Source organism: Elaeis guineensis, chromosome 2 (assembly GCF_000442705.2).
Source record: "Elaeis guineensis isolate ETL-2024a chromosome 2, EG11, whole genome shotgun sequence".
Classification (NCBI taxonomy): domain Eukaryota; kingdom Viridiplantae; phylum Streptophyta; class Magnoliopsida; order Arecales; family Arecaceae; genus Elaeis; species Elaeis guineensis.
In genome coordinates, this window is record NC_025994.2 from 104,942,241 (window position 1) to 104,956,915 (window position 14,675).

General features: G+C 50.5%; 1 protein-coding gene across 1 annotated transcript; it reads left to right on the plus strand.

Annotated features, from left to right (window-relative positions):
- The first annotated feature begins 9,481 nt into the window (after window positions 1-9,481).
- On the plus strand, window positions 9,482-11,499 carry LOC140855772 (ankyrin repeat-containing protein At5g02620-like). Its single transcript, XM_073252510.1, has one exon. The coding sequence runs from the start codon at window positions 10,381-10,383 to the stop codon at window positions 11,272-11,274; it is 894 nt and encodes a 297-aa protein (XP_073108611.1). The 5' UTR covers window positions 9,482-10,380; the 3' UTR covers window positions 11,275-11,499.
- Window positions 11,500-14,675: the final 3,176 nt, after the last annotated feature.

A 14,675-nucleotide genomic window follows, 5' to 3' on the forward strand; every position in this document is an offset into this window, starting at 1 on the left:
ATCTTTTTATCAATGCCAGTGGTCTTTCTCTTTGCCAAATGCAAATTACTTCACCTTTCTGGTAGCCAACAGAGTTGTTTGATCTCATATTTGATTACCAGTTAGTTTTCAACTTTGCGCTCATAGCCCAGTTCTTGCGTATTTCTTTTCTTTGTTTCTTTCTTTTCTTTTCTTTTTTTTTTTCAAAGAAACCGGTTTAGGATGCCAGCACCCAGCCCTTGACCACTCCCGAGTGGAGAGAAATGCCAGCCAGCTGAGATGAGGCCGGTTGGCTTCTTGCATTTTTTTTTTTTTTTCCCCTTAAAGAAGCTCATATACCAAATGTAAAACTGCAGATTCTTTTGTGCAATTGATCCACGCATGAGGTCAGCTTGGGCAGAGAAATTGAAGGATTGGTTATGTTGCGGCCAATCGCCTCGTCGCCGATCGTCGGGAAGCGTGCACCTGCAAAAGGAAGTCCGCACTGACCGGAGGCGGCTCCGGCGGAGACCCTCCGATGGTCAAGTCAGAGAGGTGACTGGGCAACAGTGAAATGCAGACAGAGAGCTCTGCGAGAGAGAGAGAGGGAGAGAGGAGCGAGCCTGCGTATGTGGGAGAGACGGGCGGATCGATCCTTTGCACTGTTGCCTTCCCCGGTATATATAGTGGAGCACGGTATGGCGCCGTCGTTAATGGCGCGGACAAGTGAGGAACTGTCAACTCATTGTAGACTGTCAGAGTCGCCGTGAAAATGTCATGTCGCCGTGTGGCTGTCCAATCACCAAAGTTGACTATGCCCTGTGCGGGACAATGCCCCTAGGTAGCCGTGCCGCATGTCCGTGTCAGAGCTGACGACGTCTGGCGGCTGTACGGTGGTTGGAGGAGCCGACCGACCCAAAGTCGGCAACCAGCTGAGTGGTGTCGGGCCCCTCCATCGGTCGGCGAGCTTCATGTGAGTCGGCCATCAGACCTCTGGGTTCAGTCGGTCGGGATGGATACGCCCGACATACCCCCAGTCGGCGATGGGCCGTTGGACGGCCGGCGGTTAGCCGCTGATGGCATCCGTCAGTCGGTCGCCCCGACCGACGATCGGTCGGTCTATCGGCCAGTCGGAGTCGTCCATCGGAGGCGGTCGGGCCGCCAGTCGGTCCGGCCGCTAGTCGGTCGGTCGGGCCGCTAGTCGGTCGGGCCCTCCGGCAGTCGGTCGGGCGGTCGGGCCCTCCGGCAGTCGGTCGGGCGGTCGGGCCCTCCGGCAGTCGGTCGGTCGGTGGGGCCCTCCGGCAGTCGGTCGGTCGGTGGGTATCCCCCAACAGTTGCCCCCCTCCACTCCTAAGTCGGGTGGTGAGCTGGCCGACGCTTTCATTCGTGCAGCAATCCCGGACGACTGGGAGTGGATTTGTCGCATGTGTAGATCCGACCGTACTGCCGGCTGATCCGATGTTCAGACGCCTCATGAATGCTGAGCGATCCGGACGTCCAGTCGTTGTCAGAAGTCACGTCGGCGTCAGGAGATCGGGCGTCGGACGATACGGCGTCAGACGTTGCGTCGGTGTCAGAAGATCGGGCGCCGGACGATACGGCGTCAGGCGACCGGATATTCGGCGCCGATCGCGGGAGAGCGGGCCGCTGTCAGGCGTCCCGTCGGGAACGTGAACCGGTGCGGGCGCATGAATGCGGAGCCGCGCCCCGCGTGCTGCGTGTCACGGTGGTTGGCCGGCGCCCCCTCCGGCATTTAATGCGGGCGGTGCGGCCGTCCCGGGGCGGGGCGCGCCGAATCCTCCGCCAACCGGCGGGCGCCACGCATCGCGCATCTGCAGGTCTTCGGTCGGCGCGGAAGGATCTCGGCCGTCGGTCAGCCCTATATATATAGGACCTTCCGAACCCCTGACCCACGCTTGCCATTTCGCTGGGGAAACTCTGTCCGGGCGATTTCTCAGTCGTCGCGGGCAGAGCTCTTCTTCGCTTCCGGAGGGTCCGTCTGGTTCGTGGTCCCCTCTTCCCCTTCTTCTTCCTCTTCTCCTTCTTCTTTCTCTCGGTTCCTGCACAATGACCAGGAAACCGACTCAGGGAGCTCGGTCGGGGAACCCGACCGACGACTCCCGATCGGCTCCGGAAGATGAGGCCTCCTCGCTTTCGGGGCCGAACGTCGATCGGCTTCGGGAGCACTATCGCATCCCGGAGCAGTTTCGGCTCTCCGCTCCAGGGGCCGGCGGTCGGGTCAACAACCCTCCGCCTGGCGATCTGGGGCTGTACGTTGAAGACCTTCGCGCGGGTCTTCGACTTCCGATTCCGGAGTTCGTCCGGAATCTACTTGATTACTACGGACTCTGTCCGGCGCAGCTAGCGCCGAACTCTGTTCGTCTAATCATTTCCTTCGCACTGTTGTGTCAGCTCTTGCCGACCAACCCCCGCGTTTCACTCTTTCGGGCATTTTTTGTGCTCCGACCCCACCCTAAGGCCCGAGGGTGGTGGCTCTTCAACCCCCGGAAGGGTCTTGCCTTCATCACCGGTCTTCCATCGTCCATTCATGGGTGGAAGAATCAATTTTTCTTTGTTTCCTCCTCTTCTCCTTGGGGCTTTCCTTCTCGCTTTTCTTTTTAACTTCCCTCCCCTTTTTCCTTTTTCTTTTTTCGAGTGAGGGTTTTCCCTCTGCTCTTAGTGGGATCGCGGGAGCACGAAGGGGCCGCTGAGAAGGTTTCCTTTTTCTGATCTGGTCTTGAATGATCGGACCTTAGTCGGCGCCAGGACGATGTTCTTCCCTTACTTCTGATGTAATCGATCTCAGCTCAGATTAGGACGAGGTTCTTCCCCCGCTCCCAATAGGGCTGTGGGGGCACGTATGGGCATTGCAGGGCCTCTCCCCCCGTCCGGTCTCAGAGTAACCGGGCCTTCGACTTTGCTCATGTTAGGGCGAGGTTCTCCTCCTGTCCCTAACATGGCTGTGGGGGCGCGTATGGGCGCTGTAGGGCCTCTCTCTCCATCCGATCTAAAAATAATCGGGCCTTTGACCTTGCCCATGTTAGGGCGAGGTTCTCCTCCTGTCCCTAACATGGCTGTGAGGGCGCGTATGGGCGCTGTAGGACCTCTCCCCCCATCCGGTCTAAAAATAATCGGGCCTTCGACCTTGCTCATGTTAGGGCGAGGTTCTCCTCCTGTCCCTAACATGGCTGCGGGGGCGCGTATGGGCGCTGTAGGGCCTCTCCCCCCATCCGGTCTAAAAATAATCGGGCCTTCGATCTTGCTCATGTTAGGGCGAGGTTCTCCTCCTGTCCCTAACATGGCTGTGGGGGCGCGTATGGGCGCTGTAGGGCCTCTCCCCCTATCCGGTCTAAAAATAATTGGGCCTTCGATTTCACCCATATCAGGTGTTATTTTCGTTGTCTGAAGGGGTTATCCCCTGCCATTACAAGTCCATGCCAAAAGGGGAAGATGTGCAAATCTGAAAGGAATCTTGATTTAAAGCGAAGTCGTTCGCAATACATTTACAGATTTTTCAAATCTCAGGGCTGTAGAAGGTCTGCTCTCCATCAAGGTCCTCCAAAGACGGAGTTGATGATCCCAATTGGAGGCCGATCTTTGGGCTGCTCTTCCCTCTTTGGCGGCTCAGGTTGCGGCAGGGCCCTTGGCCGATCTTCTCTACCCTCAGTTTGGCGCCGAATGAACCTATCGAGCCGACCTCGTCTGATGAGCTCCTCGATCTCGTTCCGGAGTTGAATACATTCCTCTGTGTCGTGGCCGTGGTCACGATGGTAGAGGCAGAACTTGTTAGGATTACGCTTTCCGGGGTGTGTGCGCATCCTCTCTGGCCTTGGGAGCTGCTCTCTGACTTCCATCAGCACTTGGGTTTTCGATGCGTTGAGGGGGGTATAACTGCGGAATCTTCCTGGGGGAGACCTCCGACGGACCCGGCACTCCGGGCTTCTCTATCTGCGTGCTTGGGGAGGAGTCTGGGCGTGCTTATGCCCAGGGGGAGTTCGAGAACGTGGCCGAGCTTCTCTCGCCCCTTTTTCGACTGCGGGCTTACTCGAGTCTCCCGTCTGCCGCTCTCTCGTGGTCTCCTTGTCCTTCATCTTGAAGGCTTCTTCTGCTCGGACGTACCCCTCGGTCCGAGCCAACAAATCAGCAAAATCTCTGGGGTACTTCTTTTCTAGGGAGAATAGAAGGTCGTTCTTCTGAAGGCCGCCTTTTAGAGCGGCCATCACGACCGATTGGTCCAAGTTTCGGACCTCCAACGCGGCGACATTGAAACGGTTGACGTAAGCCCGAATGGACTCCCCCTCCCTCTGCTTGATGTTGATGTGGGATTCCAAACCCTTCCGGGGATGCCGGCTGCTAACAAAATGAGCCACAAACTGGTGGCTCATCTGATCAAAGGAAAAGATGGTATCCGGCTTCAGTGCCGAGTATCAGTTTCTCGCCGCTCCCTTCAAGGTGGATGGAAAAGCTCGGTACAGGATGGCGTCGGGCGTGCCATGAAGCAGCGTCATTGTCCGGAAGGCCTCCAGGTGGTCAACTAGGTTCGAAGTCCCGTCGTAGCTTTCAAACTGAGGGAGCTTGAAGTTTGGCGGGATCGGTTCCTGCATGATCATTTGAGAAAAGGAAGGGTCAGTACAAATATCCTCACCATAAGCGGGGGGAGCGTGGCGGAGTTCTTCGATCCGTCGGTTCATCTCCTGGAGCCTCCGGTCCAGGAAATCCTCTCGACTACGGGTCTCGAGGGTCTTCTGGCAGAATGGAGGTAGAGATCTTTCAGGGGTGGAATCGTGATCTGACTGAGGGCTCTCCACCCTCGGATTCGTCTTTTCGGGAAAGACGGGGCGGCTGCCCCAAGTTGCCCGTCCTACCACCGGATTTTGGAGTTCCAGCGACGTTCTCTCCAGTCGCACTGACGCCTGCGGCTGTTGCAGCTGCTGCATGGCCTGCACCGCTTCAGCGAGGCCTCTGACCTGCTGGGCCAGTAGGTCGAATTGTTCCGCGCCAACCGTCGTTGCCGGAGGAAGAGGAGGAGGTTGGGAAACTGGAGGTGAGGTCGGAGCTGAGATCTGGCCGTGGAGGCCGTGGATCGCCGTGTGGATGTTTTGCGGGGAGGCATCGGGCGAAGATCTAGTGGGGGAAGGAGGAGAGGACGTCGGAAAAGATGATCGAAGGCGGTCCCGTTGAGCGCTCCTTTAAGAACAAGGGTACTGCGAAGACACAGCCCCTTCCTCTAGCGCCAATCCTGTTGGTACAAAAATCCACCTACGTCGGAGAAGCTGGAGTCGAGAGAGTCGCGGTCGCCGACGGGACCTGCAAAGAAAGTCTAAACCGGAGTTGGGGGTGCTCCGGCAAGACCCTCCGACGCTCAAGTCAGTTCTCTGCCTCAACAAGAATGGAGTGCTCGAACGAAAATTTTAGCAGAGTTTTGAGATAGAAATGCGAGCTTAGAAAATAACGTATCTGGGGTCCCCCTTTTATAGGCGGAGAGTGCAACAGACTGATAGCGACGTCTGTAACCGTCTGGCAGTGGGCCGCTCGGAGCCTGAAGGAGTTTGTTATGAAGAGTAAATGGGTGGGGTCGTGGCTATCACCGTGACCCGCCACGTGGAGCCTGTTGCGGAGAGTGGAGCGGCGTCCGTTGTCGTGACTTGCCAGAGAGTGGTGGAGCCGCGCAGAATCCGTCACAGAAAGTGGAGCAGAATCGTGGCTATTACTGCGGCCTGCCGTGCGGAGCCTGTTGCGGGGAGTGGTGGAGCCGCGCAGAATCCGTCGCAGGAGGTGGAGCAGAGTCGTGGCCATTACTGTGGCCTGTCAGGGAGTCCAGGCCTGTCGGCCGAAGCTCGGTCGAAGCGTCTGACGGAGAGAGGTAGCTATCCATCTGAGAGGAGCTCGGGTGAAGGCTTACAGCGAAAATCCGGCGCGGACCGCTCGTAGTAGAAATTTGAAGTAAACCGCTTGTAGCAGAAGCTCGGGGTAGATCGCTTGCGGTAGAAGTTCGGAGTTTGGCCTTTGTAGGAGTTCGGATGAGGTCTACCTGCAATAGGAGTTCTGGGTGGAAGTCCGGCTCCCGTAGGAGTCCGGATGAAGTCTTCCTGCAGCCGGGGTCGGGGACGAAGTCCGGCTCCCGTAGGAGCCCGGATGAAGTCTACCTGCAGTCGGGGTCGGGGACGAAGTCCGGCTCCCGTAGGAGTCCGGATGAAGTCTTCCTGCAGTCGGAGTCGGGGACGAAGTCCGGCTCCCGTAGGAGTCCGGATGAAGTCTAGCAGGTAGAAACTTGGGTGGAGTCCGTCCGTCGTGAAGAATCCGGTCGACACTGGTGGGGGTTTATCCGTCGGCAAAACTTGAGAATGTTGCGGAGGCTCGGCCGTCGGAGAGGTTCGGAAAGATGTCGCCGAAGATCGAGAGTCGGTAGAATCCCTAGAGGGTCACTCCTGTCACGAACTTCGGCTGGGGGTATTTTATACCCAACACCAGTCCCCCTACTTCCGAGTTCGAGTTTCGAATGAAGGAAGTACAGAGAAATTTTCACAGCCGAAGTTGTTCCCTTGAATCCTGTGCACGATCGCCCTCAGATATTCTGGCATTTAATGCGCGCGTGCCGGAGTCTTTTTAAATCGGGGCGATCCGAAGGGACCTTTCGGAATTCTCATTGGAGCGTTGGCCCAGGTACGACGCAGTAATGGCTCTGTCAGCTGTCAGCCGTTTTTAGCCACCTGCTGTGGCGAGTGGGATACGTGGCGAGCGTGGGTCGGCCTGGGGAGATCCGCGATCATTATAGCGCCGGATCCCAGGGTCTATTTGAACCCACCTTTCCGCCTTCAGGAGTCTCATTCCGCCTAAGAGTTCTGTCGGTGTCTGTCTTCTCTCCGAGAGCTCTGACCCTCTTTGGCGTCCACTTTGGCCCTAAGCGTTCTTCGAGTCATCCCTGTCCTCGTACCTCTGCATCCTTCGGAGCGACTTAGGTTAGTCCCGGAACTTTCGATGCGTTGAGGGGGGTATAACTGCGGAATCTTCCTGGGGGAGACCCCCGACGGACCTGGCACTCCAGGCTTCTCTATCTGCATGCTCGGGGAGGAGTCTGGGCGTGCTTATGCCCGGGGGGAGTTCGAGAACGTGGCCGAGCTTCTCTCGCCCCTTTTTCGACTGCGGGCTTACTCGAGTCTCCCGTCTGCCGCTCTCTCGCGGTCTCCTTGTCCTTCATCTTGAAGGCTTCTTCTGCTCGGGCGTACCCCTCGGCTCGAGCCAACAAATCAGCAAAATCTCTGGGGTACTTCTTTTTCAGGGAGAATAGAAGGTCGTTCTTCTGAAGACCGCCTTTTAGAGCGGCCATCGCGACCGATTGGTCCAAGTTCCGGACCTCCAACGCGGCGACATTGAAACGGTTGACGTAAGCCCGAATGGACTCCCCCTCCCTCTGCTTGATGTTGATGTGGGATTTCGAACCCTTCCGGGGATGCCGGCTGCTAACAAAATGAGCCACAAACTGGTGGCTCATCTGATCAAAGGAAAAGATGGTACCCGACTTCAGTGCCGAGTATCAGTTTCTCGCCGCTCCCTTCAAGGTGGATGGAAAAGCTCGGCACAGGATGGCGTCGGGCGTGCCATGAAGCAGCGTCATTGTCCGGAAGGCCTCCAGGTGGTCAACTAGGTTCGAAGTCCTGTCGTAGCTTTCAAACTGAGGGAGCTTGAAGTTTGGCGGGATCGGTTCCTGCATGATCATTTGAGAAAAGGAAGGGTCAGTACAAATGTCCTCACCATAAGCGGGGGGAGCGTGGCGGAGTTCTTCGATCCGCCGGTTCATCTCCTGGAGCCTCCGGTCCAGGAAATCCTCTCGACTACGGGTCTCGAGGGTCTTCTGGCAGAATGGAGGTAGAGATCTTCCAGGGGTGGAATCGTGATCTGACTGAGGGCTCTCCACCCTCGGATTCGTCTTTTCGGGAAAGACGGGGCGGCTGCCCCAAGTTGCCCGTCCTACCGCCGGATTTTGGAGTTCCAGCGACGTTCTCTCCAGTCGCACTGACGCCTGCGGCTGTTGCTGCTGCTGCATGGCCTGCACCGCTTCAGCGAGGCCTCTGACCTGCTAGGCCAGTAGGTCGAATTGTTCCGCGCCAACCGCCGTTGCCGGAGGAGGAGGAGGAGGCTGGAAAACTGGAGGTGAGGCCGGAGCCTGAGATCTGACCGTAGAGGCCGTGGATCGCCGTGTGGATGTTTTGCGGGGAGGCATCGGGCGAAGATCTAGTGGGGGAAGGAGGAGAGGACGTCGGAAAAGATGATCGAAGGCGGTCCCGTTGAGCGCTCCTTTAAGAACAAGGGTACTGCGAAGACACAGCCCCTTCCTCTAGCGCCAATCCTGTTGGTGCAAAAATTCACCTGCGTCGGAGAAGCTAGAGTCGAGGGAGTCGCGGTCGCCGACGGGACCTGCAAAGAAAGTCTAAACCGGAGTTGGGGGTGCTCCGGCAAGACCCTCCGACGCTCAAGTCAGTTCTCTGCCTCAACAAGAATGGAGTGCTCGAACGAAAATTTTAGCAGAGTTTTGAGATAGAAATGCGAGCTTAGAAAATAACGTATCTGGGGTCCCCCTTTTATAGGCGGAGAGTGCAACAGACTGATAGCAACGTCTGTAACCGTCTGGCAGTGGGCCGCTCGGGGCCTGAAGGAGTTTGTTATGAAGAGTAAATGGGTGGGGTCGTGGCTATCACCGTGACCCGCCACGTGGAGCCTGTTGCGGAGAGTGGAGCGGCGTCCGTTGTCGTGACTTGCCAGAGAGTGGTGGAGCCGCGCAGAATCCGTCACAGAAAGTGGAGCAGAATCGTGGCTATTACTGCGGCCTGCCGTGCGGAGCCTGTTGCGGGGAGTGGTGGAGCCGCGCAGAATCCGTCGCAGGAGGTGGAGCAGAGTCGTGGCCATTACTGTGGCCTGTCAGGGAGTCCAGGCCTGTCGGCCGAAGCTCGGTCGAAGCGTCTGGCGGAGAGAGGTAGCTATCCATCTGAGAGGAGCTCGGGTGAAGGCTTACAGCGAAAATCCGGCGCGGACCGCTCGTAGTAGAAATTTGAAGTAGACCGCTTGTAGCAGAAGCTCGGGGTAGATCGCTTGCGGTAGAATTTCGGAGTTTGGCCTTTGTAGGAGTTCGGATGAGGTCTACCTGCAATAGGAGTTCTGGGTGGAAGTCCGGCTCCCGTAGGAGTCCGGATGAAGTCTTCCTGCAGCCGGGGTCGGGGACGAAGTCCGGCTCCCGTAGGAGCCCGGATGAAGTCTACCTGCAGTCGGGGTCGGGGACGAAGTCCGGCTCCCGTAGGAGTCCGGATGAAGTCTACCTGCAGTCGGAGTCGGGGACGAAGTCCGGCTCCCGTAGGAGTCCGGATGAAGTCTTCCTGCAGTCGGAGTCGGGGACGAAGTCCGGCTCCCGTAGGAGTCCGGATGAAGTCTAGCAGGTAGAAACTTGGGTGGAGTCCGTCCGTCGTGAAGAATCCGATCGACGCTGGTGGGGGTTTATCCGTCGGCAGAACTTGGGAATGTTGCAGAGGCTCGGCCGCCGGAGAGGTTCGGAAAGATGTCACTGAAGATCGGGAGTCGGTAGAATCCCTGGAGGGTCACTCCTGTCACGAACTTCAGCTGGGGGGTTATTTTATACCCAACACCAACAATATGTATGAATCACATTGCTAGCCTCACCTGATTTGAATCCCATACCAGCAAATTATCATGCATGAATATCTATCTCCCAAAAAATGGGAAGCAAACCATAAGTTCAAAGCTTTCATTTGTAGCTGTAAATCTCCCTATCACTGAACAGAGTTAGACTCTAACAGGGGATCCACAATGAACCAGACCCTTATGGTAGACTTTTGCCGATTTCTTCAAGATTTTAGTTGCCTGAATAGGTGCAGGTGCAGAAGCAGATTCAGGTGGGTACAGAGAAGTGAATCCCTCAAAAAATTATATCAAGGAAATGATTAGGAAGGGGGTGCGATGATGAGTTTCCAAAGCAGGTTTTTAGTAGAAATTTCCTTATACTAAGATATGAATCGGCAACTATTTGCTTCTTTGGCTATTCTGTTGTTGGTGCATATCCTATCAAAGCTGGTGTTGCCAGAATATGTAGCCTGTGATCTTTTACTAAGTTTGAGGAGAAGTAGGCAATTGGTTGGTATATTGTTTATGGTTTATTGGTGTCTGGCCTGTTTTAGGCTGGTTTTGGGTCACCCGCTTGCTCTTCTACTTGTTGATCAGAGTAGGTGATATATGAACAGTTATTGTTATTATTATGGATCTTCTTGTTCTTTGATAATATTTACGGGTCTTAAGAAGCTATATATATTATAATTTTCTCAACCTAGTTTCGTCCGTAGCTATTCTTGTCTAGAACTTAGCCACATTAGTTGATTGCTTCTAAGCTTTGTTTTATAGTTCTCCTGTCTCTTACTGATGTATAATAAAATCTACTCGTCTTTGCAGATAGTGCTGGCTTTATTATCAGTTGAGGGAATTGATGTCAATGCAGTCAATAAAGCTGGTGAGACTGCTCTAGGTATTGCAGAAAAATGCTGTCATGAAGAGATTTCTGTGGTTCTAAGAGAGTTTGGTGCTGTGGTTGCAAAGGAGCAAGCAAATCCACCAAACCCTGCAAAGCAACTCAAGCAAACTGTCAGTGACATAAAACATGATGTTCAAAACCAAATCCGACAAACCCGTCAGACTCAAATGAGGGTTCAAAAAATCAAGAAGAGGCTTCAGAAGCTACACATTGGAGGTCTCAACAATGCCATCAATTCCAACACAGTCGTCGCGGTGCTCATTGCCACTGTGGCCTTTGCAGCCATATTCACCGTGCCAGGCCAGTTTGTTGAGCAACCGGAAAATGGTTACACCCTTGGACAAGCTTACGTGGCAAATAACGCGGCATTCATCATCTTTTTGGTCTTCGACTCATTGGCCCTCTTCATCTCTCTTGCAGTGGTTGTTGTTCAGACTTCATTAATAGTTGTCGAGCAGAAGGCCAAGAGGATGATGGTGTTTGTGATGAACAAGCTGATGTGGCTGGCATGTCTCTTTATATCCGTTTCCTTCATCTCACTGACATATGTTGTGGTGGGCCACGATGACTGGTGGCTTGCCTGGTCTACCATGGCAATCGGTGCCTCTATTATGCTGACCACCCTGGGGTCCATGTGCTACTGCATCATTGTTCACCGGCTTGAAGAGAAAAACTTGAGAAACATAAGGAGGGCCTCTGTGAGTAGGTCACACTCATGGACTATATCCGTGGCATCGGACTCGGAGATACTGAATAGTGAATATAAGAAGCTGTATGCAATTTAGAGCTAGCGGATAGGTTCATCTACTGTGGTGTCTGCACTCTAAGAGCCCTGTGTCAGCATCCCCATAAAATTTTCTGCACCCTTGTATGTATATGCTTCAAAAGAAAGATTCATAATCGGCATTTTACCAAGGTATTAACTAGGATGGATTTAGGCCTGAATTGAGGATCTATATATGTTTGAAGGTCGCTGTTGCTTACTGAAATAAAGGACATATCTGCCCAAATTATTGCATGAGTTGAAATTAATATTCGAGAAGGTTATCTGTCAGGTGTTATAGAAGGGAATCCATTCAATGCCAGAATACCAGAATTGTTTGGCTTTTGTGCTGGCTAGATGTTACCTATTTTTGACAGTATAGCTCTAAAGCTGAAACACCACCTTGTTCTTACTTCGAAAGGATTTCTGGTGTTATATGTGTGCAGGTGATAAGAGAGTTTGAAGGGGTTTTTCCTGCCAATCTTTGTCACCTATCATATTTCTGATGATCCATGTTTGTAAGTGCGGTAGGGTTCGAACCAGTAATCTGTTTTGATGCGCCCAAAGAGTTCGTTATTTTCTTCCCCATATTCTTCTGGATAGAGGAATATTTCGAGATGAGATGCCTTTGGAGATTCTAGTAAGTGATAACTGTAGTGTTAAAGCTGCACCTGAATTAGAGGTGAGCTAGAATGTTTTATTACTTTTTGAGTTCTGGCACAGCATGGGAGAGTTATAAGCTAAGAACCAAGTAATAGAGATGTCTGGAATGCAATGTTTAGAGAGGTATTGAAAGGGATAGAAAGGACCTGTTTGATCCTGTAGCTCGGGCCTCGTGGCTTCACCATTCAAACAAGACCTGTAGTACGTGTTAGGTAAGCAAAGTTTGTTGGTCTCTCGATAAAAGTCGAGGGGGAATAACTAGAATTCTTATATTCGTGTAAAATTTGATTTATTGGGATGGAGAAAAAACGTAAAACGAAGTCCAAGTAAGTTTGGTTTCAATGAGAGAAAAAGAACTGCGCGTGGACTTCTTAAAGGTGCTCCTGTGCATGGTGGACCATCGTGCTGGCTGCTACTGAAGAGAACACTGGGTTTTGCGTGGCGACGTGCCTCCACAACTCTGTGGTGCAAAGCGGAAACTGCTCGTCGCTGAACACTTCACTCAGGGCCGGTTCCGATATTTTTTTAAAATAAAAAATAAATAAAAAATAATTTTTTATTAAAAATTAATATATTTTAAATATTAATTATTATTAAAAAATTAATCTATGTATAATAATTTTTTATAGATATATTCGTTAAGCAATATGTAAAATTTATCATTAATTTATTTAATTATTTTTTTATTATAATATTATAAAAAATTATTTTTGTATTTCATTGCAAAGTCAATGCAGAGTTTGACTTACCGAAGTTAGAGGGATGTCTTGATAATTCCATTGGAGTGCCTCTGGAGGGGAGGTGTTATGATGCATTGATACATAATTATGATTAAAAATACACTCTTCTTAATGAGTAGATAAGGCCAACGTCCTAGTGGCAACCACTCTCTTTTGGCTTTCAAAATTGGTTGGTCCAGGCCCAGGCATTTAGAGCTTGATAATTTAGTTTAGTTTATATACTGGCAGCTTTTTCTTTCTTTCGACTTAGTTCATTTAAGCGTAACTCGAATGGCCATGCGTGTCCCTCCACTTCAACGCAGGAGCATCGCCTTGGTCCGTACGATTTTGTCTGCCACTGCCAGGTTGATGGTCTGGTGCGCAGATTTTATTATATTTAAATGTATCATGGTTGGATGCAGTGACTTTGTCGCGTTGGTAACGTATAAGGGATTTATGTTATAATTCTGTAAAGATATAGATTCGTAAATTTTTTTTAAAACAATTCGGGAAGAGTAAGGAGACAAAAGGTTAGAAATAAAATAATAATATTAGAAAATATAAGTCATCAAAAATGTTAATATTTATTTAATAAAAATAAATAGAATACAAACGAGAATAGTAGAAAATGACAAGTCTGTTCTTGCATAAGAGTAGATATTTAAGGTAATTAGTATAATTTATATGTCTTGCCCATAGAGGATCCTCTAATCCTATGTATACACAGTTAATGACACATAAACTGAATCTTTTTGCTATTCTAATACCAATTGAAATTGTTGGTAGTATTGCAAAAATTTTAAAGACTGAAGATTTTTTTGTCCAACCACTAACAAGATATGTTTGGATAAGAGGTTAGTTGTATATGAAGTTTGCAACTAAACTTGATATGTCATTGTCCCTCAAATTTTAATGAACTTGTTTATTGTTATACGATGATGATAAATCTATCACGATACTAAAAGAGAGAAAGGAGACGATCTCAAATCATTTAGGACTTAATGGTGCTACTATCTATTTTTTTTTTAGTAAATCAAATTTATTAAATTTATCTACGGTAAATACATCTGAAGGAAGTAGAAAATAAAATATCCAATAATTTAAAAGAAACATTCACACAGTAGTTTCAATGCAATTGGCTATATTTTTTGCCAATCAGTTAACTGCACTGTAAGCTTCCCTCTAGATATGTGCCATCTTGTGAGATTGTAAAATTGCTCATGTTCTCGACAAGTCCATCTCAAAAGATGGGTCGTAGTTACCATTTATGGCTTTTAGAATATAATTTTATAATGGATGGGCTCTCAATGGAAACCTATCAATAATAGAAATCCTCATCATACTCTCTAAATTAATCATGTGCAAATCTTTTCAAATTCTCAAAATTACAGGAATTCATGGACCCTCACCAAAGCTGAAGGAAAGGCATATGTTTTCACTGATTCCTTTGTGTTTTATCTCTGGTAGAAGAAGTTTGACAAAATAGGAAATAAATACCAACCTATATGGCCATAAAGTACGCGTCATCTTACTTTGAGGCAGATGCAATAAAATAGGAAAAGAACTATAAATTTTCAACAATGACTAACGTTTAATAATTATGACTCTACTGTTTCATAGAAAACATAGTATACAAGACAAATTTGATTGAATGTGTACCAACAAAATTAGTTCTACTTGAATACTATCTACATAAATTGATCCTCTCAATCTTTATTGTACATCTAACAAGATCTGATCAGTCTCGATCATTTTATTTCCTGATTCCCGCATAGGATCATGTGTAAGTATGTAGACTGTCGGTGGATGCATGATAGGATCATAGTTGCTCCACTCGCCATCCTCACGTGATAAGCACATGCACAGTCCGCATGGGAATTCGTTTATGCGACGCGGGAAGAGAGCATGGCCCGTGAGTCACTGACGGACGAAAAACACGTGATGGAACCTTAAATCTTCGGGGCCCATTATATGTACCAAGACTCGATTCATCTTTCGTGTCACTTAATCATTGGTCCTTATAAGAATTTCCTAAATTTAC